Source organism: Corylus avellana, chromosome ca7 (assembly GCF_901000735.1).
Source record: "Corylus avellana chromosome ca7, CavTom2PMs-1.0".
Lineage (NCBI taxonomy): Eukaryota > Viridiplantae > Streptophyta > Magnoliopsida > Fagales > Betulaceae > Corylus > Corylus avellana.
Window position 1 is genome coordinate 23,481,607 of NC_081547.1, and position 24,464 is coordinate 23,506,070.

The 24,464-nt window shown below is 34.7% G+C and overlaps 1 protein-coding gene across 1 annotated transcript; it reads left to right on the forward strand.

Moving 5' to 3' along the window:
* Positions 1 to 370: 370 nt before the first annotated feature.
* LOC132186361 (MADS-box protein SOC1) lies at positions 371 to 24,015 on the forward strand. Its single transcript, XM_059600295.1, has 9 exons — positions 371 to 514; positions 739 to 817; positions 900 to 1,104; positions 21,079 to 21,160; positions 22,066 to 22,127; positions 22,242 to 22,341; positions 22,421 to 22,462; positions 22,623 to 22,664; positions 23,610 to 24,015. The coding sequence occupies exons 3-9, from the start codon at positions 923 to 925 to the stop codon at positions 23,751 to 23,753; spliced, it is 654 nt and encodes a 217-aa protein (XP_059456278.1). The 5' UTR covers positions 371 to 514; positions 739 to 817; positions 900 to 922; the 3' UTR covers positions 23,754 to 24,015.
* The last annotated feature ends 449 nt before the right edge of the window (positions 24,016 to 24,464 follow it).

Below are 24,464 nucleotides of genomic sequence, written 5' to 3' on the forward strand. Positions count from 1 at the left end.
TTTTCAGTTAACTGTTACGCAAAAATACCAATAAAAAAGACAACAGTACCAATAATTATAGTCCCGCAGTCTCTCTCTCTCTCTCTCTCTCTCCCTCTTTTTCTTTTTTCTTTTCCTTTTCTATTTTAATCGATATTTCTTTTTCAGGTCCGTATTCTGGGTTTTACCAAAACAAGCAAAGGATGAGGTTTTCTGTTACCAAATTTCAATTTTATAATACTGTCTAGTATTACACATATATAGGCCAAGTGGGGCTGTAGAGAGAGAGTGAGAGAGAGAAGAGAGACGAATAAGGAAAGGTGGATGTGCGTCTGTGTTTCGCCTCTTTGGTGGTGACTGAGAAGAAGAAAAGGGCTTTAACGAGTCAAGCAATCAGGAGACACCCACCTCTACTTTTTTTTTTTGTTTTTTTTTTTTTTTGGTTTTGGTTTTTTGTTTGTTCTCAAGATTTTATTTTTTTAGCCTTCTTCTTCCTCTCCACTTGGGTAAAGCTTCCTGGGTTTTTGCCGATTTGGTAAGATTTCCCTTATTCCCCACTTTCAAAGCCGTACAGTTTCTTGGGTGGTTGACAACTGCTTGATCAGCTGAACAAGATTTTGGTTTTTTGTTTTGTCTTGAGGGATTTGAATCAAACCCCACACCTCTATTTCATCTCTCTTGCAACAAAAGCCTTCTGGGTTTTTTTTTTTTTTTGGCAGCTATTAATCTGTAATATATTTCTTTGGTCCCAAACCTCAGATTTGGTTCGTCTTCTTTCTTCGTCTGGAATCTTCATCCTTTGATTTCTCATCAAAGGTTTCTGGGTTCTACTTATTTGGTACGAATTTTTCATTTCCTGTCTTAAAATTTTGTACGCTTTTTAATATGCACTGAAGATTTTGTGTGTGTTTGTGGTCCAGTGAGCTTCATTTTCTTCTCCAAGATGGTTAGAGGGAAAACTCAGATGAGGCGCATAGAGAACGCCACAAGCAGACAGGTGACCTTCTCCAAGCGGCGAAATGGGCTGCTAAAAAAAGCCTTTGAGCTATCAGTTCTTTGTGATGCCGAGGTTGCACTCATAATCTTCTCTCCGAGGGGCAAGCTCTATGAATTTGCGAGTTCCAGGTAGAACTAATGTTTCATTTTTCATAAATTATTTGTGAAATTATGTCTTCTATGTTATTTTTAATTTTCCCTATATATATATGGGAAGTCAGTGGATTCTTTCACTATTGTTGTGTTCATTTAATTATATGTTATATAATCATAAGCCTCATGCATATGTTTGTGTGTGTTTCTGCACTTTAGGGTTGAATGATCTGAAGTATACTTTCTCTCTATACAAGCCATTAATGCTTGAAAGTTCTCTCTCTCTCTCTCTCTCTCTCTCTCTCCCGCTGTGTGTGTGTCAGACATACGCATCTTCTTCCCTTTTTCAAGTTAAAATGATCTTAAAAAAAAAAAAAGTTAAAATGATCTTATGAATCCTCTCTGCCTTCCACTCCCAAACTCGCTTTTCAGTTGTCTTGTCTATACTCACGGGGAGAGAGAGAGAGAGAGAGGCAACTAAACCCAGGAAGAAGATGATTTTTAATTTCCTGGCTAGAGTTTATATGAATTCAAAAAAAAAAAAAAAAAAAAAAAAAAATCATAAATGGGTTTTGGATCATAACACATCCCATTCTAATGACAAGAAGTTTACAATATGTACTATTTTTTTTATCGGGCAGGGTTACAAATTCAAATTTTACAATTTACAGAAGTGTAACGATCGAGGATTAAGTATTAATCAATATCTTAGGCTTATCATGAATAAAGTAGATAAAATAAATTTGTACTTTCTTTGCTTGATTAGTGGAGCATAGTACATGCAAAGTTACTTGGGTAGTGGGTCAGAGTGCATTAGGTGTTCTAATCACTACACTAGATGCTGGAGAGAGAGAGAGAGAGAGAGAGAGAGAGAATATATTGAGCAGAAATCCTCAGCAGTTAGAATCCAATTACTATAAATATCGGTTGCAATGGAGTCATGTCTTAATTAATCTCTCTCTTGAGAGTTGAAATCTCTTCTTTATATATCTATATTATGAAGGAGAAAAAAAATCAAAATATATCTATATTTTGATTTAGACCTTAGTAATAATACCTTTTGATTTATATCATGTGAGCTTGAAGTTTTAACATGTGATGATAAATTTAATAGAAATTTTAATATATATTAAATTTTCTCTGGTAGAAAGTGAACTCACAAATGTTATACTCTATTAAGATCAATAGATTGATTAGAAAAAAAATATTAAGATCAATAGATTTATCAGCGTACAAGACGCTAAAATAATAGCTTGCAGCCTCAAAGTGAATGCATTTATTCTTTCCTTTTTTCTCGTTTGAATTTAGTTGGGCTGATTATTACAGTGACTCAATCACAGCTTGTAATAATAATAGTATTAATGACAAAAAACAATGATAATAATACTCTTATTCTATTGTTGTATCAGCATCATTGATAAGTATGCCTTAGGTCTTCTCTCAACTTTGTAAGTTTGAAGCTAATTTAAGACCTGTATATACTTCTAGGGTCTCAAACCATTCTCACTTAACCTACTATGTTAACCGTTGGGAATATATCTAAAAGATACAACGAAAAAAACTCAAGAAAGAGCATCTTAAAAGCATAGCATAAGATCATGCAAAACAACAATTTGCAAAGGGTAGAATACCACCTTGCACAATGATGAGGCTGATTTGATTCCTCTTGTTTCTCCTCAATCCACATGTATAGGTTAGGGGTTTGAGATCTCTAAACCTTCTCCTCAATTCTGATTATGAGGCCAAGAGAGTGTTCTAATGCCTACACAAGCTCTCTTTAAATAGGCGTGTATTTCCAAGTCAAGGTGGGACTAAGTTTCATTGTCAAAGTAGGACATGGAAAACCTAGCTACAGTCACTATAATACATGGCCACTAGATTATTCTCCTTGTGTAATTAGGTCAAGGCCAATAAGGGATAAAAATCTGCTTGGGAAGGAATTTAAAAGGAACAATAAAACTAGCTCCAATACTCCTAGGACACTCATCATCTCATGACTTGTTCTAGGTTACTATTACTTACAATTTATTCCACTAAAAAATAATAATTACACTCTAGTATTGATTTTAGCTAATCAAAACTCTCAATGACATCTTATAATTGCAATTGACCGTTCATGAAATATTATAGTCGAATTAAAGTCATAAATAAAATGTCACTTTAATTTACTATTTCTTAATTTTTGAGTACCTGATTTAATCTTTTGATTATTCTTGTACTCGTGAAATCATATTTTATTTAGTACACTTAATTTTAATAACTCTTTACTAATGTATACTATGGACAATTTCCCATTAAATTTGTCTCAAGTGGATATTTCATGTCGCTTTGATTAAATCCATAGATTATGGATTCCATCTTGAGGAGTAGTATTCTTACAATGCTACATATGATTACTCAACACACCGAGATTTTGATCGTAAAATATCTCAATCCTGTATGTATCAAAGTGACATCTACTTCATATTTGAGTTTACATTTCTCTTAGGATTGAAAGTCAATGCTACAAGCGATCGTGAGTTCAAGTTATTTATATTGATAGTAGTTATAGTAGAATAACAACTCAATGTGGTCTGCTTAGTTCATTGTAATTGCACCAATCTATCAATCAGAAGTTTCCACTTCTATGATCAAGATAGAGCATCATGATTGATATGCTATATGATTTATCATGATTGATATACTATTGTCTTATCAAATAGAATGCTCAATTCCATTGACTACGGACCATAGTTTATAAGTTATGAGGTTTACGGTCTAGATATTTTGTGTGATAATCTCATTAGTACACTTCATATATATATATATATATATATATATATATATATAAAATAGCCGAATCACTCGTTAGAGGTAGTCTAGAATTGCGACATGTGGCGTGAACCCATTTTTTTTAAAGGCTAAACCGGTTTTTTAAGTTATAATTTTTGAACCGTTCATTAAATTAGCTTAATTAAGAGCATTTAATTATATTTCAATAGATTTCATTAAGCTCAAAAAGTTAATGCACGATATATATATATATATATTTTTAAATTAACTACTCTCCAAAACTATAAAAAGACAGCATTTAAAATTTAAAAACATACTACATTAACTACTCATAATCGGCATATCGGCCATAAAAAAATAGAAAAAATCAGCCAACAAGCCCATTTATTTAAAAGGTTTTTTTATTTTTTATTTTTTATTTTATTTTTTTTATACTTTTCATTTTAATGTATGCCTATGGGAACTAATTTTCATTAAAAAATTGTTTATTTTTCTATGTATTTTTTTTTTTCAAATGTGCAAAATTATATACGTTTGATTTGTATTGAAATATTATAGATATCACACTAACAATATTAAATAATCATGCTAATTTTCTATATTATAATTGATGTATTCTTCTTGCTAATTTGTTTTTCTTTATACTATTCATTTTAAATCATATATACTTATCGGAACAAAGATTTATTTATTTATTTATTTTTTAAAGAGGTGAGATATATTTTTATACGTCTTTTTTAACTTATAATGAAAAATGATGCATTTAAATTTTAAAATTAAATTATAATGAAGAATCTCGGGCGTAGCGCGGGTAATAAGCTAGTTCAATATAACTTAATGACTACATGTAGATATACAAAATAATATGTCCAATGTTCTCATATAATTTAGAAAATAAACAACTCTATTTAATAAACCAAAATATCATACAATAAGAACATAAACCCTAACAGTAAGTGGCACATTTCTTTCTCATGCATATGCGGCTTTTTCTAATTGCATAATGAAGACAAGTTTTTTAATGTTTAACACTTGAGCCTAAATTAGTGTATTGGAGGCTTTAGCCCAAATACGGGCACAATTAGTTATCATTAGTCATAGATGATTAAAGGTAATGACTTCTTTTCATTGCTAGGACTCTTCAATTTACAAGGTTGGTAGTGCGAGCATCTTATTTGGATTATCTTTTTTTTTTTTTTTTTTTTTTTTTTTTTTTTTTTTTTTTTTTTTTTTTTCTGTTAATTCATCTTGTTTTGATTATCATCAGTACTATTGTTAATAGATAGTTTTCTCATGAATTAATCATATTTACCCTAAAGTATACTGGATACAGTTTTTCTTATGATATGTTTATTATTAGAAAAATGCTAGTGCTATCTTACTCGAAAAGAGTTAGTAGTTAATAAGTATGGAGAATTGGGAGTATGTGTAGCATTCCTCAACACTAAATAGCTGAAAATGAAATAAAGTCTCCAAAACTAATAGAATATTAGGTCTAGTCTAAATCATCTAATATTAATTTCAAACAAAGCCAAATGGTAGTTTACCAATCATAAAAGAATTCTCTAGATACTTTATGAAGTTTCTAATAAGAAGGATTTGTTTTGGAGTAATTCTAGAAGGCCTACTTGTGTCCTACTAAGAATGATATGGCTATTAAAATCACCATTGAGCTTGCGATTGATCATTATTAAGTTTTAATCCAATAATGATTTTAATAACCACATCATTCTTAGTAGGACATAAGTAGGCTATTTAGAATTACTCTTTGTTTTGAGTCATTTGAAAATTTTAACACAAGTTTAATTATTTTTACCTCCATAAATAGAAGTCGTTCATCTAGGTGTGAGATATAGACATTTTATGTAACACTCTCGAAATTAATTAACTTGGAGTAGCACTTGCAGCTTCTCCAAATTAATTAACTTGAAGTGTCGCATGTATTAACAATTATCATAATTAAAACAACAGAATTGTAACATTGACCTAAGATGAAAGTCTAGATACCTTATACAAACCAAAGCCTTTTATGTTTAGGCGTGATTTGGTGATAAAACTCAAACACCAATAATCACCTTGACAAAACTCATAACATGTAACATTTATGTCCAGGCGTTCTCATGTAGGGTTCTTGATGAAAGCAACTAGAACCTTCAAAAATTCACATTTTTCACACCAAACCCTTTTGATATAAAAAGAATATCAAGACTATTTTTAACAAACCGAATTGGGCAATTTCTATAAACTAATAATCTCTCCCTTTGGCTATTCGATGACAAAACTCATACATCATAGAACCAAGAAAATTGCAGCAAAATCCATAAGATTCAAACCTATGTAGCCTAACTAAACGCAACTAGACTCATGGAGGATGTAAATGAAAACCACCTTTTTTTTTTTTTTTGGAAACATTAGCAAACTCATTACAAGCATTGAATTATAAAAAATAGAAGCACAACAAAAACAATATCACAGAACATATAATCCATGCATGAGTTTGAACCATAAAGAGAACGCCACTTCCCCTCAAAACAACAATTACTTCTCACCCCTTTTGTCACAAAAGGACAAAGGAAACCACTTAACAAATACAAACAAAAAAAACTTGAAACCTCCCCAAATACAATTCCAAAGAAGAGTAGCAAATGTGTAAGTCAAACTGATGTAAAAGCATGGGCATATGAACCAAGGAACATGCAATGAATTCATCACAAAACAAAAACCTAATATAATTCAATCACCTGAGCGAAAGTGATGCCCAAACCACAAGAGTACATATGTGTGGACAATTAACCATATACTTAGGTTAGGACAAGACTAAGTGTAACAACCTCTCAAACTAGAACTCATTCATCAACCCTAGGAAGGAATGCATGAGATGATCTAAAAAATGAGACCACAAGTCACAAGTTTTGAACTTGAATGAATGATCATAAAAGTTCAAATAACAACCACAATGAGACTCACAAAGCCAAAGGCTAAGAAAAAGACAATTTTGAATCCTGATGGATAATATCATGTCCTAGAATATAATAAATACAAATTCAAGGAAAAGAGAACCGAGAATCATTTAGTCCCCAAGGTTAACTTTGTAAACCTAAAGATATGCAAAACAAGATGGATGCAAACCTAGGTTCTAAATAGCATAAAGATGGATGCAAGGCATGATGAAAACTAACGCATGCACATAATTAACAAAAAGGTTTTGAAGTAAGAACACATTTTTTTATGAGAGAGACCAAAATTGAGGAGGGAGAGGGACAACTCAGCCATATTTTGAAAACAAATTTATCTCTTTTCATAAACAAGCACATGCATTTTTAAAGACACGCAATTACACATTTAATTTGTGACAATCATATACAAGGATGCACCAAATATTATCACAATGTGCACCAAAATATACAAAATTTTCTCACGTCTTTTTTCAATACACTCAAGGCAATTGTAGAAATTGCAAGTATAAGGCATGTCATCTGTTAAGTGTGTGACAAATTTCACAAGCAAGAACAACACAAACTTACATGAGCAAGAAGGTATACTTACATAATCCCCATAGCAGAGGGATTAATTTTCTTAGGCACCAAAGTTAAGATTGTAGCATTTACTTCCTTAAGAAACAAGCTAGTGTCAAAAAAACCCTTAATTACAGCCACCACCTCATCACCGACAATTGATCAGGAGGACTTGAAAAAATCATAAGAAAACCCATTAGGCCCAGGGGCCTTATTTGCTTTCATGTGAAACAATGTAGTCTTGGTTTCCTCAGTTGTGACTTCCTTTTCCAGCATAGCAACCTTCTTAGCAAGAATAGACACAAAAGCAAGCTGTCTAACTCTAGCAGCTTTTGCCTCATCAAAATGCATCTGATTAGAGCCCAAAAGCTTAATATAAATATCCTTAGCAAACTTCTTAATCTTCTCCACTTCTTCCTCTTCATTACCATGCTCATCCCACAAGTGAGTAATGGTATTCCTAGCATTTTGAGCTCTAAGACGACGATGAAAATAAATATCATTTTGATCACCTAATTGAAGCCATTGATTTCTTTCCTTTTGCTTTAAGAAGGCCTCCTCAGCTTTGTTATAGAAACATAGGCATGAAGGCACTCCATTTCCTTAAGCATACAGTCAGGTCTCCCAAATGAAGCAAGAACATCCTTTTTCTTGAGCCTGTATAACTCTCTGCTTCAGATCACCAAAACAAACCAGATTCTGCCTTTTAAAGACATCTTTAACAGGACGAAGTTTCATACACAATTGATACATAGGAACCCCATCAACCTGCAAACTCCAACCTTCCCTTACCCAATTCAAAAATTCTTTATGCTCCATCCAATAGTTCTAAAATTTGAAGGGCTTTGGACCAAAGCTCTTCAAAGTACCTATTGAAATGATAGTAGGAGAGTGATCCGAAATAATCCCCATTAAGAAAATCCACAATAGTTTTGCCAAAATTGCTTATCCAATTTTCATTAACCATCACCATATCAAGCTTTCTAGCCACAAAACGAGGCTCTTCACTCTTATTAGTCCAAGTATAAAAACAACCACTAAATTAAGATCAAACACCTCAAGGTCATTCAAACAAGCCCCAAACTCAACTTCATAGGAATTGAGCTTATCCGAGCCCCACTTCTCAGCCACAGTTTTAACAACATTAAAATCACCGCAAAGTATCCAAGGATTATTAGCCACTTTCAGCTTCAAAGAAGCCAAACTATGCCAAAGCTTCATTCTATCTAAACCTTTGTTAACACCATATACAAAAGATTGAAACTAACAAAGATTTTCCTTGGAGTATTGAATTACACGTACAACTAATGCTCTGATCACTCTTGTCAAGTACAGTCACTTCAAAATCAGACTGATTCCAACAAATCCAAATTCTACCCAAGACATGCTTCTCATAGTTAAAAACAAAACCCCAATCTGGAGCAATTGAGGTTCTAAGCATATCAGCCTTTGCTTCCTCCACCCTAGTCTCAATCAAGCAAACTAAGCTAATTTTACGAAGTTTTATCATTCTTTTTACCTCCCTTTGTTTAGAGGGGTGATTTAATTCCCTCACATTCCAAATGAGAAGATTCATATAGTTGGTGAGAACTCTCTCATCAACATTCCCCCATTTTACTCTTACCCTTATCCATTGTCCAGAATCCCAATACACGAGAGAGTGACTGTTTTCTTAGGAATCCTAGACCTAAGCAAGAAACAATAAGGTGGAATGTGACCCTTTGTACTACAAAAGTGGCAAGTAGGAACACCTGAAGAAGATGAATGATCACTCAACTTCGTCTCTAGTTCAATAGACCTATGGCCAAGGGATTCTAAGGCTCTCTTTCCTTTATTCTGTTTACTAGACACAAGACGTGAAATATCCACAGCAGAAGGGGTAACACACGGAGACTTCCCTTGAGAGCTAGGTGGGTTTTGAGAAGAACATGCTTTTTCTTTGAAATCCAATCTGCACCTCTCTTATGGGGTTTTTGAAACTCATAGTTTTATCTAGCTTGTTACTAGATTCAAGACAACAAGAAGTTTACCGCTTGCCTCCAAGCTCAACAATAGTCTTCACGTGCACTTTCTCACCGACCATTCGGTAGACTTTTCGGTGGATGAAGGTAATGTTTGGATGTGGTTCGATCAACGACAACAACACTTACAGAGAAGGGAAGCTCTTAGCTTAGTACATCATCTCTTGGAAAACTCAAAGAATAAGGTATGAAACTCAACGCCTCAAGAGAATGAAAGCTCGAAGCTTACAATACATCTTCTATTGGAATCAAGGAAGTAAGAGCGCCTCTAGAAGCTCACTCTAGGTCAAACTTAATCACCTTGCTTATTGAACAAAAGGGCATAATGTTCTATTTATATGGAAGCCCCAAAGTCACAAGAAACCCTTCAGATTTAGTGCAAATGGTGGAATTTCGTCATGACGTCTTCATGACAAAATGGTCTTAAGGCGTCGTCATGATGGTAGCCCAGCATCGTCCTGTTGAAATGCTAGGATTTCATCGCTAACTCTTTGACACTTGCCAGGACCAGGAGATTTTTGTCATGACGGGATTTTGACGTTGTAATGACGAAAGCAACCTAAGAGTTCTAAGGTCTTCCATGACCTTCTTCGTCATGCCAAGTTCATGAAGGCTTCTTGACAAAACCTCACAGAGAGCACACGTCCAGCCATGATTTGTCATGGCAGCCACATGATGGCTTCCTGACGAAAACATCTAGAACCCTAAAAAATACACATTTTTCACACCAAACCCTTTTGATATGAAAAGAAAATATTAGGACTAGTTTTGACACATGGAATGGGTCAAATTTCTATAAACTAACACTTGAAAGCAAAACCTAATTTATGCTTAAAAACTTGATTTACACATGCTGCCCTAAAACTTTTGAACATTCCTTGAGGGTTGGAACGGTGCTCGACATTGTGTGAATGATTTTGTCTTGGAGTGTTTTTTCCCAACTTTTACTCAACCAAAACCTGATGTACTACGCCCCCTTGCCTCCAAGAGGTTTCACAATCCTCTAAGGTGTTCGCAAAGCATGGACCAACTTTGAAAACAAGCAAGGTTACGTCTTACACCAAAAGCTTCAAAAACACAACTTTCCTCCCATGTTCACATCCTCTTGTTAAACCACCTAAGAAATGTTCTAGAAGGGTAGAAAGGTGAGTGTTTGAGCATTGACCTAGGGTCAAAACGAGATCTAGTTCTCTAAGTCCTAATCTTTCATGTAAAATTCAAGTACACCTAGCTAAAAGACCTAACTTTTAACAATATTAAGGAAATTAATACTTAAAGTATATAAACTTTTATGAAAATCAAAGCTTTAGCATGAAACACAACACATAAAATCTTTTTTTTTTTTTTTTTTTTAAAAAAAATGAGTAATTGGCCCCCAAGGGAAGGGGAAAGAAAAATTCAAATTAGTGACCTCTACTTCATGAGATATGGTTGACAGCCATTGAACGACCCCTTGGAAACACAACACATAATTTTAACATTGGATCAAGCTTTATACCTCAAAGGTGGGAGCTTTATGCCCTAAGTGCACAAAATCCCAAGGAAAAGCCCTTCTCCTAACTCTCTCTCACTTTCTCTCTTTAGGGTTGATTTGTGCAAGCCAAAATGGGTTTCCTTAAGCTTATATAAGCCCTCCCCCATGTTTCCTCTAAATTTGGACGTATTATAGTCGTTTGTACAATGTAACCGTTCAAATGGTGATCCACAACTACTAAGCATCGTTTGAACATTTTGACGTGGCAACATTGGGACGGTGCTAGGACCATTTGAATGTTGCACATAAAATTTAACACCCGTTTTTTGAAAATCCTAAATTCTCCATGCCCTTAAACCGAGCATTTCAACACCTTAGAACTAATTTGGGAGTTTTATAAAACACAACCCAATCTTATATATATATATATATATAGTTTCTGAAATATAACGATTACAATTTCCAATGACAAACCATTATACGAACTCAAAAGTATAAACTTAACAGAATTCGTAAACAATATTAGGTAATTAAATCGAGCTTTTCAAACAACAAAGTAAAATATTAATTTTCTTGGAATTTTGTAACATTTATTAAATATTGTTTTTGCATATAGATAACAGTATATTGTTAACAACAAACCAGATATAGCGTGACTTAGTGAGTTGCAGCGAAGAACATCAATAAGCAGCGGATAGGTATTTCTAGATCTTGATTCTATCAATGATCTAAGAAATCTTCTTGACAAAAGCTAGATACTCTCTAGGTTTTAAAGGAAAATAGAGGAATAAACTAAACTCTGAGTATTCTTATTAATCAAAATCAATAATAACAACAATTGCCTTTCTATGGAGGCTATAAGGATATACTTATACCCCAAAACCCTAAACCTAATAAAATATGACATAAATACCCCACAAATTAACCTTAAACCTAATAAAATAACGAATAAAGATTCTCAAAACCCTAACCCTAATAAAATAACAACATAAAGTCAGCTAGAAAATAAAATAAACTGACAGTGCCCATCCGGACTGCAACGACACTTAAACGACAAAAACATGAAATAACATATGGGTTCGGAATATACTCCGATCTACATCATTATCTCCAGGTTGGAGAGAATTCGTCCTCAAATTCGGCCAGTTCTTCCCACGGTCCTTCGGCTGTCCAGTCAACTCATTCCATCCCCCTCTTCTCAAAATCATAACAAGGCCACACCTCATAATAAACATGATGGCCCGCACCTCACCTTGCCGAGTAGACTTGCCAAGCTTTGCTCGTACCTTGCCCTTCCTAAATGCCATGAGAATCCTCAAAGAACTCACAAAGACCCATTCACTCTTTGATAGAAAAGTCTTCTCCGCCCCATAGATCTCATCACAACTTTGGTTAAAAGTTTTTGACAAGATAGCATCTACTCCAAGAAAATCAACTTCCAAATCAAAGATGTTTGTTTCAAGACTTTTATCAAACACTTGATGTATAGAACTCACCTCTTCGTCGGGATAGATGTTATAGATTGGTGGAGAGGCCCAATCTACCGAGCAATCTTCTTCAATAAATCCATCATCCTCAACCACAACTGATTGATTCCTAATCTCCCTCGCCTCTCTAGGCACCATCTCCGCCATCTTCCTAGGTACTTCTTTTTGTGGAATTTTTTATTTTATTTTTTGTCACCAAGAACTCTTTGGGTTGCAAGCAACCTTGGGATTCCGGTACATCGAGTTTGAACTTGCTCACCCGCCGATTGGCATGAGCTTGCGCAAGGTGCTGACGTTCGTGCGTTCGGCGCTTCGCAAACAGGTTTCTAGATCCACTCCCTTTGTGACCACACAGGTTGGATATTCCAATAGTGAGGTCTTCAACCTCATAGCCGTGAATTGATCATCCACATGTTGCCAACATTCAACAATAGATTTGCCTTCTGCTCCGCAAATCGTATAATTGGTTGGTGACGACAATTGTTCGGCCCACCACCCATATGCCGCAAAGGAATCGCCGGTTGCTCCTTACGTGCTGTCTCCGTGCGCATGTGCATCTCGTTCATGTTTGCTAGACGGTCGCTCCTCTCCATTCATGGAAAGTAACTTGAGCTCTGATACCAGCTGATGCAGTGTGACTTAGTGGGCTGCAGCGAAGAAGGTATTAATAGATCTTGATTTTATCAATGATCTAAAAAATCTTCTTAACAAAAGCTAGTTACTCTCTAGGTTTTGAAGGAAAATAGAGGAATAAACTTAATTCTGAATATTCTCATTAATCAAAATCAATAATAAACAACAACTGCCTTTCTATGTAAGCTATAAGCATATATTTATACCCAAAACCCTAAACCTAATAAAATAACGAAAGAAAGACTCTCAAAACCCTAACCCTAATAAAATAATAACATAAAGTCGGATAGAAAATAAAATAAACTGACGGCGCCCATCCAGACGGGACATATGGCCGTCCGGATAGCCACGACACTTAATCGACAAAAACATGAAATAACATATGGGTTCGGAATACACTCTGATCTACATCATTCATCATAATTCCCTAAATTAACAAACCTCATCCTTAGGTAGTTGCATATATACTCTCTTTCCTATGAATTAGTGGACTGATTTTCTAATCAGACCCTAAATCACATTACCCCTTGAATTGGAGCATTGGATTTTGAATCAGACTCTAAATTTCATCCGCACTTGCCTTGGGCTTTTCCAAACATAAATCCAAGTGTTCACACTGATATACACAATGTTTTTGAAGTATGCATATTCGATACATCAACACTAACTTTGTTCAGAATCATATATCCCTCATCAATATAATTTATAAAATCAACATATGAACTAATAGTTCCATAATTATGCATTAAATTGCATCTCGTTACAAAAATAAAGCTTGATTTACACTATTCTTTTGACATGAACACAATAATTATTTATTTTCACTCTATTTAGAAAGCCAACATTATAATAGGACATAAAATATAAAAAATATTCAATGATTTCTAGAAACTATACTTCTTTACAAAAGATCACATTTTGTATTTTAGAAAAATCCAAGTTAACTACATCTATTTATTCCCAAGCATGCTTAACAACCAAGATTTTTTTTTTTTTTTTTTTTTTCCTTTTAAACCAATTCAATTCGATCCTACAAAAAGATAAATTCAAATATCAATACCACTACTTTCTCCAATTAATTACATATTTCCCTTAATTTACTTTTTATCCAAACCTAATTTCCGTTCAAGCAAAGTTAGATTAGTAGATGGTCTTAATAACTCACTTAAGGGCTTAGATTTTATATGAATTAACTCCATTAAAGCTATAACTTATAGTTCTGACTGATATTTTAGTTTCCCATATTTTTCAAATTAATCACAATCTACTCAAATTAAACATCTAATTACACAATTTTTAGGCAAGAGCTGATATTATTTCCGCATTATTAGTTTCGTTCATGGTATCCTATCAGCTTAAGCTTTTGGGAAACGGGTGATTTAACATGATATCAGAACTAGAGGTCCTGGGTTCTAACATTGACTTCATCAAATCACTTCCAATTAAATTAAATATTTCACATGTTGGGCATTACCTATTAAAATGGAGTTTGAGCCTGCATGTGAGAGACATTGTTAAAGTAATGATTAAGTAATTAAATTTACATTTTCTTATAAGCTTAAGCTTTTGGGATAAGCGGTGATTTAATATAGTATCAATGCCAAAGGTTCTGGGATCGAACATTAACTCCGTCTATTCACTCCTATTTAAATTAAATATTCCACGTGTTGAGCCTCACCTGTTAAAAGGGAGTTTGAGCTTACACGTGAGGAGGAATGTTAAAGTAATGATTAAGTAATTAAATTTATCAATTCCTATAAGTTTAAGCTTTTGGGATAATTGGTAATTTAATATGGTATCAGAACTAAAGGTCCTGGGATCGAACATTGACTCTGTTAATAGGGAGTTTGAGCCTATACGTAATGGGGAGTGTTAAAGTGACTATTAATCTTAAAATCCATGACATACTATAATGTGGAATTTAAAATTTAAGAACCACACAAAAATTCACCAAATATAATGAAAGCGATAAATTAATCAACAAAAGCAAATTTGGTGACGAAGTGAAAACTTTTTTAAGAACTCTTTAAAAGTAAAACCACTTTGAGATATCCAAACTCAAGAAATCAATCCACTATAGAAGAATGAAAATACAAGAAGTTCACACTTACAAAAACTTTGAAGTTGACACTCTCTTTCATTAGACAAGTGACCTGCTTGTCTACTATCGTAGTAGTTACCTTAGACCGTTTGGACAAAGTCTTTTACTTGATCTCCTTTACTGAAACTCTTATAGGCTTCAATTGTTGTTGATGAACGGTTGTGATATATAACAAAGACTTTAAGAGAGGAGCAATTGAAAGCATAGAAACCTAGATTTTCTCTCTTAGCACATGAAGGAAAAAATCTTTTTTCTCGAGAAATAAAACCGAGCTCTAAAATCCCTTAAATAGACCTGAGAAAGTGGCCCTAAAATCATAAATTCGGTTACCCAAAAAGTGCAATTTTATGAGTCATTCGGACTAGTAAGTGACCCGTTCAAACTGGAGCATGTTTAATGCGATTTAGCTTTCAGTCTTTTCGTCAAAGCCTGTTTTGACCCTTAAAAGTTGGAATTGGAAACTTTTCACGAAATAAAAATTGCAACATTTTGAATTAGCTTTCTAAAGACACCAAGTTTGAGTTTGTTGGATTTCGGAATCAAAAGTTATGCTCGTTTTACTTCAGCTGGGTCAATGCCAAAACTACATGTTCGAACTTAAATAGATCGACACAACAAATAGAACCGCCAACTTTGGAAGACTTTGGTTCAAACTTGATGCAATATGACTTAGTGGGCTGCAGCGAAGAACATCAATAAGCAGCGGATAAATAATTCTAAATCTTGAGTCTATCAATGATCTGAGAATTCTTCTAAAAACAATAGATACTCTCTAAAGTTTATAGGAAAAGAAGAATAAATTCAACTATGAGTATTCTCATTAATCAAAATTCAATAATAAAACAACTACTCCTCTTCTCTGGAGGCTATAGCATATATTTATAGCCCCAAACTCAAAACCTAATAAAATATGACATAAATACTCCCAAAACCCTAAACCTAATAAAATAATGAAATAAAGACTCTCAAAACCCTAACCCTAATAAAATAACAACATAAAGTCAGTTTAGAAAATAAAACAAACTGATGACTACGCAATCTGCATCATTCTCCCTTTATTAGAGAGAATTCGTCCCCAAATTCGGCCGGTGCTTCCCACTGTCCTTCGGCTGTTTAGTCAACTCATTTCATCCTCATCTTCTCAAAATCACAACAAGGTCACACCTTATAATAAACATGATGGCCCGCACCTCACCTTGCCGAGTAGACTTGCCAAGCTTTGCTCGTACCTTGCCCTTCCCAAATGTCATGAGAATCCCCAAAGAATTCACAAAGACCCTTTCACTCTTTGATAGAAAAGTCGTCTCCGCCCCATAGACCTCATCACAACTTTGGTTAAAAGTTTTTGACAAGATAGCATCTACTCCAAGGAAATCAACTTCCAAATCAAAGATTTCTCTTTTAGGACTTTCATCAAACACTTGGTGTATAAAACTCACATCTTCGTCGAGATAGATGTCATATATTGGTGGAGAGGCCCAATCTACCGAGCAATCTTCTTCAATAAATCTATCTTCCTCCACCACAACTAATTGACTCTTAATCTCCGTCGTCTCTCTAGGCACCATCTTCTCCATCTTCCTAGGTACTTTTTTTTGTGGAATTTTTTTTTTTTGTCACCAAGAACTCTTTGGGTTGCAAGCAACCTTGGAATTCCGGTACATCGAGTTTGAACCTACTCACCCGCCGATTGGTATGAGCATGCGCAAGGTGCTGACATCCATGCGTTCAGCGCACCGCAAACGGGTTTCTAGATCCACTCCATTTGTGACCACACAGGTTGGATATTCCAGTAGTGAGGTCTTCAATTTAATCCCTCATAGCCATGAATTGATCCTCCACGTGTTGCCAACGTTCAGCAATAGATTTGCCTTCCGCCTTAGCAAATCACGGTATTGGTTGGCGACAACAATTGTTCAGCCCACCACCCATGTGCCACAAACGAATCGCCGGTTGCTCCTTACGTGCTATCTCCGTGAGCAAGTTCATGTTTGCCAGACGGTCACTCCTCCCCATTCATGGAAAGTAACTTGAGATCTGATACCAACTGATGCAGCATGACTTAGTGGGCTGCAGGGAAGAACATCAATAAGCAGTGAATAAATAATTTTCGATCTTGAGTCTATCAATGATCTGAGAATTCTTTTAAAAATAATAGATACTCTCTAAAGTTTATAGGAAAAGAAGAATAAATTCAACTATGAGTATTCTCATTAATCAAAATTCAATAATAAAACAACTACTCCTCTTCTCTGGAGGCTATAGCATATATTTATAGCCCCAAACTCAAAACCTAATAAAATATGACATAAATACTCCCAAAACCCTAAACCTAATAAAATAATGAAATAAAGACTCTCAAAACCCTAACCCTAATAAAATAACAACATAAAGTCAGTTTAGAAAATAAAACAAACTGATGACTACGCAATCTGCATCATTCTCCCTTTATTAGAGAGAATTCGTCCCCAAATTCGGCCGGTGCTTCCCACTGTCCTTCGGCTGTTTAGTCAACTCATTTCATCCTCATCTTCTCAAAATCACAACAAGGTCACACCTTATAATAAACATGATGGCCCGCACCTCACCTTGCCGAGTAGACTTGCCAAGCTTTGCTCGTACCTTGCCCTTCCCAAATGTCATGAGAATCCCCAAAGAATTCACAAAGACCCTTTCACTCTTTGATAGAAAAGTCGTCTCCGCCCCATAGACCTCATCACAACTTTGGTTAAAAGTTTTTGACAAGATAGCATCTACTCCAAGGAAATCAACTTCCAAATCAAAGATTTCTCTTTCAGAACTTTCATCAAACACTTGGTGTATAAAACTCACATCTTCGTCGAGATAGATGTCTTATATTGGTGGAAAGGCCCAATCTACTGAGCAATCTTCTTCAATAAATCTATCTTCCTCCACCACAACTAATTGACTCTTAATCTCCGTCGTCTCTCTAGGCACCATCTTTTCCATCTTCCTAGGTACTTTTTTTTGTGGAATTTTTTTATTTTTATTTTTTGTCACCAAGAACTCTTTGGGTTGCAAGCAACCTTGGAATTCCGGTACATCAAGTTTGAACCTACTCACCCGCCGATTGGTATGAGCTTGCGCAAGGTGCTGACGTCCATGCGTTCAGCGCACCGCAAACGGGTTTCTAGATCCACTCCATTTGTGACCACATAGGTTGGATATTCCAGTAGTGGGGTCTTCAATTTAATCCCTCATAGCCATGAATTGATCCTCCACGTGTTGCCAACGTTCAGCGATAGATTTGCCTTCCGCCTTCGCAAATCACGGTATTGGTTGGCGACGACAATTGTTCAGCCCACCACCCATGTGCCGCAAACGAATCGCCGGTTGCTCCTTACGTGCTGTCTCCGTGCGCACGTGCACCTCGTTCATGTTTGCCAGACGGTCACTCCTCCCCATTCATGGAAAGTAACTTGAGTTCTGATACCAACTGATGCAGCATGACTTAGTGGGCTGCAGGGAAGAACATCAATAAGCAGCAAATAAATAATTTTAGATCTTGAATCTATCAATGATCTGAGAATTCTTTTAAAAATAATAGATACTCTCTAAAGTTTATAGGAAAAGAGGAATAAACTCAACTCTGAGTATTCTCATTAATCAAAATTCAATAATAAAACAACTACTCTTCTCTGGAGGCTATAAGCATATAATTATAGCCTAAAACTATAAACCTAATAAAATATGACATAAATACTTCTAATACCTTAAACCTAATAAAATAACGAAATAAAGACTCCCAAAACTCTAACCCTAATAAAATAACAACATAAAGTCGATTTAGAAAATAAAACAAATTGACAGCTATGCAATCTGCATCAAAACTGAAATGGAATGGGACTTAGGATGGAGCTCTCTGGAAGTCTTCAATGTGCTCCTTACATTGTCTCATTCAAACTGATAAATGGCCCATCTGAACTGAACTATGTTAAACCATAAAACAAGATTTTTCTAGAGCGGCGCGTTCGACTTGCATTTGGAACAGAACTTGGAACGGATTCCATTCGACTGTAACTTGGAACGACCAATAGAATGGAGCTCTCGGTCAAGCTTCATTTCATCCATTTGGACTTGGAATAGAAAGGCATTTGGAACAAATCAATCTGTGCTTCAAGAAATAGTCTCTTCTGTCGACTTGTTCCAACTGACAAAGTCTTCGTGCTTAGTCTTGATTCAAACTAAGCACTGAAAAACTTGATTTTACAAAGATTCCTAAAAACATTTTGTCTAAAACCAAATTACATCAATGTATTTTGGGCATCGAATTAGCCATCACTAAAAACCTAACAAAAAATATGATAGTTTTTCTATGGCTGATAGATTGCCCTAGGTTGAAAAATTAGAGCTGGTTCATACATGTACGTGGGCCTGCACCAATTTCATCTCTTGGAGGCTCATCTTACTATGTTACCTTCATTGATGACTCGACCAGGAAAGTATGAGTTTATTTTTTGGAAAATAAATCTGATGTCTTTGATACTTATAAAAAGTGGAAGGCTATAGTCGAGACTGAGACATGGTTGAAAGTAAAGTATTTCAAGTTCTGATAATGGAGATAATAGGTTCAAAGAATTATGTGCTGTTAATAGAATCAAAATGGAAAAGACTTTTCCAAGGACACTGCAGCAGAATGGCGTTACTGAACATATGAACAAAACTATTAATGAGTGCCCGAAGCATGAGGATACATGCTAGATTGCCCAAGATGTTTTGGGCTGCTGGAGTTGACATGTTGCATACCTAACTAACTGTGGACCATCTGTTCCTTTGGATGGACGAATACCAGAGGAGAGTTCGAGTGGAAAGTAGGTAAGTCTTTCATGTTTGAGAGTGTTTGGATGTCATATGTGTATATATAGACTTTGATGCTAGAAGTAAACTTGATCCAAAATCCAAGAAATGCACTTTTATTGGGTAGGGGCCGTAGGGCAATGATGAATTTGATCATCAATTTTGGGATGATGAAAATCCAAAAATCTTTCGAAGCAAAAATGTCATATTCAATGAAAAGGTGATGTATAAGGGGATCTATAAGGACAAATCTACACAAGATATTGAAAAACATGAGTATATTGAACTAGAAGACTTTGGGAGTGATGTGCAAAATAAATTTTAGAGCAGTCCAGAAAGTGCGGTTCCACCAATGGAACCAGGCACACCTACTACTGAGCTTAAAAGATCCTCCAGAGTTAGTAGCTACACGGTGGTATTCTCCTTCCTTGTATTATTTGTTGCTATCTGATAATGGTGAGCCAGACTGTTGTAATGAAGCATTGCAAGTTGAGAATCCATCCAAGTGGGAGCATTTGAAGATCAAAGAAGAACATGATGGCAATAAGCGGTACAAAGTTAGATTAGTTGTGAAGGGTTTTCAACCGAAGGAAGGCGTTGAATTCAACAGTGAGATTTTCTCTCTAGTTGTGAAGTTAAGTACAGTCAGATTGGTCTACCAATCTTCGGAATTATGGTTATATATATAGGATTTGCATCTTGATCAGTTAGATGTAAAAATTGATTTTCTCCATGAAGATTTGGAGGAGGATATTTTACATAAAACAACCACATGGATTTGAAGTATCAGGCAAGGAAGGATTGGTATGTAATATCCTCGTAGAATAAACACATCTACAATGGGAGGCATGGTTAATTATGTTTTGCTATGCTAGATGTTAGTGCCGCCCAAGTGAGTAGAGCAACATTGTTGCACCTCAACATTAGATACTTGATAAAATTGCATCACATTAACATCATGATATGTAAGTTTGTTTTTAGCATTATACTTCATATTTTCAAATAGACAACTATGTTTGTATGAAATATTAGTTGATTGTTATAGTAGAAGCTAGCCTGTTTTTATTACATAGATATTAATTTTGACATTCCCTGCCTCTCTTTATATATATAATTCAATTGATCCTAATTAGTATCAGCAAAAGTAGAATGAATAGGCACTGATTACAGTCATGGGTTTATTCTTCAGCATGCAGGAGACCATAGATCGGTACCGAAGGCATACAAAAGACACTCAGAGCAACAACAAATCGGTTGAGCAAAACATGCAGGTGGTGCCTTCTTTTCCGCGGATGGTACCATTTTTCTGAAATTGTTTGGGAAGGAAATGAACATTCAGAACAGCATCTTGAAGAAGTAATATGAAACTGAAAAAAATTCCAATGGCATCTAACTTAATGACATCTGCATGTAACTTGGTTGGTAGAGATATGCATGCATGTAACTAGCTTGTCGTTTTCTTTCTCAGCAAAATCATTTGAGCTGGCCATGTCTTCCTTATATATGTTCATTTGCTTTTAAGATCATATTTTGAAATCATCACTTATTTTAAAAACTTAAACATACAGAAAATGATTAATTTAATCATTTAATTTATATTCTAACATTTTCCTTACTTGTGTTTAATTGAAAAAATAAAAGAAGAATTGACGGAGACAAAGTTCGAATTTAAGATCTTTGCTTTGATATGATGATAAATCACTATCTAAAAAACTTAAGCTTATTAGAAATGATAAATTTAATCATTATAAAAAATAATGAATTTAATCATTTAATTTATATTCTAATATTTGACAGCCCCAAATAGACTACTATATCAATGTTGCACCATAAAAGCTACAAGCGAACATGCATCACCTCTGATATATGCTTTGAGCTACAATCTCTTCTCCTGTGATGCCTATGATTATCTGCTATCGTATAGAACTTGCCTTTGAGAGAATATGAGATAGTTGACATTGCCTGTGAACATGTTTTTTACTATGTCTTTTTGTTTTTGTTTTTATTTTTATTTGTTTAAATTTTTTTGCAAGTTTTATAAGATTGATACGTTACATTATCCTGTATTTTTCATCAAGAAGATACCAGATTTTCTGTTCTTTTTGTCCTCACTACATCTTGGCATGTGCTTGTCACACTGCTTTTCTTGAACTCTTGACTTTATTTACAATGGCAGCATTTGAAGCATGAAGCAGCAAACATGATGAAGAAGATTGAGCTTCTTGAAGTTTCAAAACGGTTCCTTGCCTAATTTAATTGTTTTTGTACCTTTCGACATATTGTTTGAATTCATTGAAATACTATGAATAGATTCAAAGGGTTTTATGAACCTTAAATTTTGCTTGCCCTCAGGAGACTCTTGGGAGAAGGTTTGGGATCATGCTCCATCGAAGAACTACAAGAGATAGAACAACAGTTAGAGGGGAGCGTCAGCAAAATTAGAGCAAGAAAGGTTAATTTCTAAAGCCATCAAAATTAAGTTTTTATAAATTTTATGAAATAAATGCTTAATCTTGGTCTATACTTTGCAGACTCAGGTTTTCAAGGAACAAATTGAGCAGTTAAAAGAAAAGGTAAACTGTTAGATTGATTGATATGTGGGCCTAAATATGATTTTGTTCTTGGTTCTTTTCTCTAATTCTCAGCTCCCAAATTGAGCACCACAAGATTTTTCTCAACAGAATGCTTCATTATTTGATTACTTAAATGCTTTATTTTGTAATTAAAATTCAGGAGAAAGCCCTAGAAGCTGAAAACACAAGGCTTTGTGAGAAGGTAAACTTTACAAATTTTTACTACTAGTACTATTATCATTATTGTTCTTAAATTGAACTTCTAGTGCTTTTTTTGGAGACTCTGCTGCATATTGCTCCTTGTGGTAAGGAAAATCACAAATAACATAGATGTTGAGATCGCTTAGACATTTTACAATTTTAGCTAAAATTAATGGCTAATGATAAGGTCAAAAAGCACCTCCATCAACTTATTCAAAAGCAAATGCAAAATCTGTTCAAGAACAATGTCACGCCACATTGTTCGTGAACCCATCTTCATTTTATTTGTTTCTCTCTCCATCTCTCTTTCTTTAACATTTTTTTCTTCTTCCTCTTCTCATTTCTCATTTTCTTTATGTTGGATCGGGCATTTGACCATCTTATCTAAAAACCAATATAATTGGTGTTTAGTGAGGAAAGTCAAATTTTTTTATGACATTCGAAATCGCACTCCATAAGGTATGTTCTAAGAGCCATCCAACTAAGCAGAGTGACATTGTTTCATCTCAACACTCTACACGGCGTTCCTGAGAAGATTCAATGGAGGACCACGAGGGGCACCGCTGGCTGAAGGCCCCGGATTCCAATGTGATTTTTTTGGTGGTTGGTGGAAATCGTTTGATTTTCGTCTGAATAAAAAAAAAAAAATTTAAAAATTTAAAATATTATCTTAGTAATTAGAGAAGATTTAGATAAGCTGTTGGATGCATGTTTAAAAAAGTGATTAGCTAAAGTAGAAAAAAATAGATTTTAGTTAACCATTTTTAAGATTGAATATTTTGAACAATTGAGTATGGAGAAGTAAAAATAAACCTCAGCCATCTGCTTTATAACTTTCTACAGACAAGAACCAGATGCACTGCTCACTTGAGAAACTTGGAGCAATTATTGTCAAACTCTTTAATATGGTTTTTCTCTTTATAATTTTTTTTTCTTCTGTTTGCAGTTTGGTGTCCAGCCGCAGCAAGGATTGAATGAGCAGAGAGAAATTTTACCTTACGAAGAAAGTAGTCCAAGTTCAGAAGTGGAGACTGAATTGTTCATTGGACTGCCAGAAACAAGAGCAAAGCGCTTTCCCTCAAGAAATTGATGGTGTTCTTAATTTATGCAAGGTCTTCCAAGAAAATAATATATTATTATCATAGTCAGACAGACTATTTCCAATAATCTGTATTAAATTGTTGAACAACTGAAATATTATTGCAGTCCCTCAAGGCACAAGCAATTATATACTGGTTACTGTAAGAGTTTGATATTTCGTGTGCTGGAAGTAACAGCTCTTATTGTGATCAACTTTTTACTATCAGGATATTGTATTATGGTGTATATTTCATTTTATTACAATTGTCCAATGGTCTTTTTGTGTGTGTGTGTGTGTGTGTGTAGGTTTTCTTGTTTCCTTGAGTTAGATGGCATTTGGCTTGATATGCAGGGGTTTTTTTCTCAGATGAATCAAATGGGTGCATGCATCTAGCTAGGGTTGCTGCCATGCATGTATCCTCTCTGAGGCCGGTAGCAACTATAATTGAAAGCAAATCCCGGAAAGTTTTATGAGGTTTTACTGCAAAAATGGATGTTTCTTAAGCTTTAGGAAGTCAGCTAAAACATGTTTTTGAGAATTTTGTTTCCAGAAATGAATTAAAATGGCCAAATATTCAAAACTCTTCATTTTAACATCCATTCTTCTTCCTTTCTATACTTCAGATCAGAAGATGTGGCAGTTGTCCATGCAAATGGTCAAGTGGTATTTTCAACTACCACTTGACCCCCACTTACTCTCCAATACTGTTCATGGTGAAAA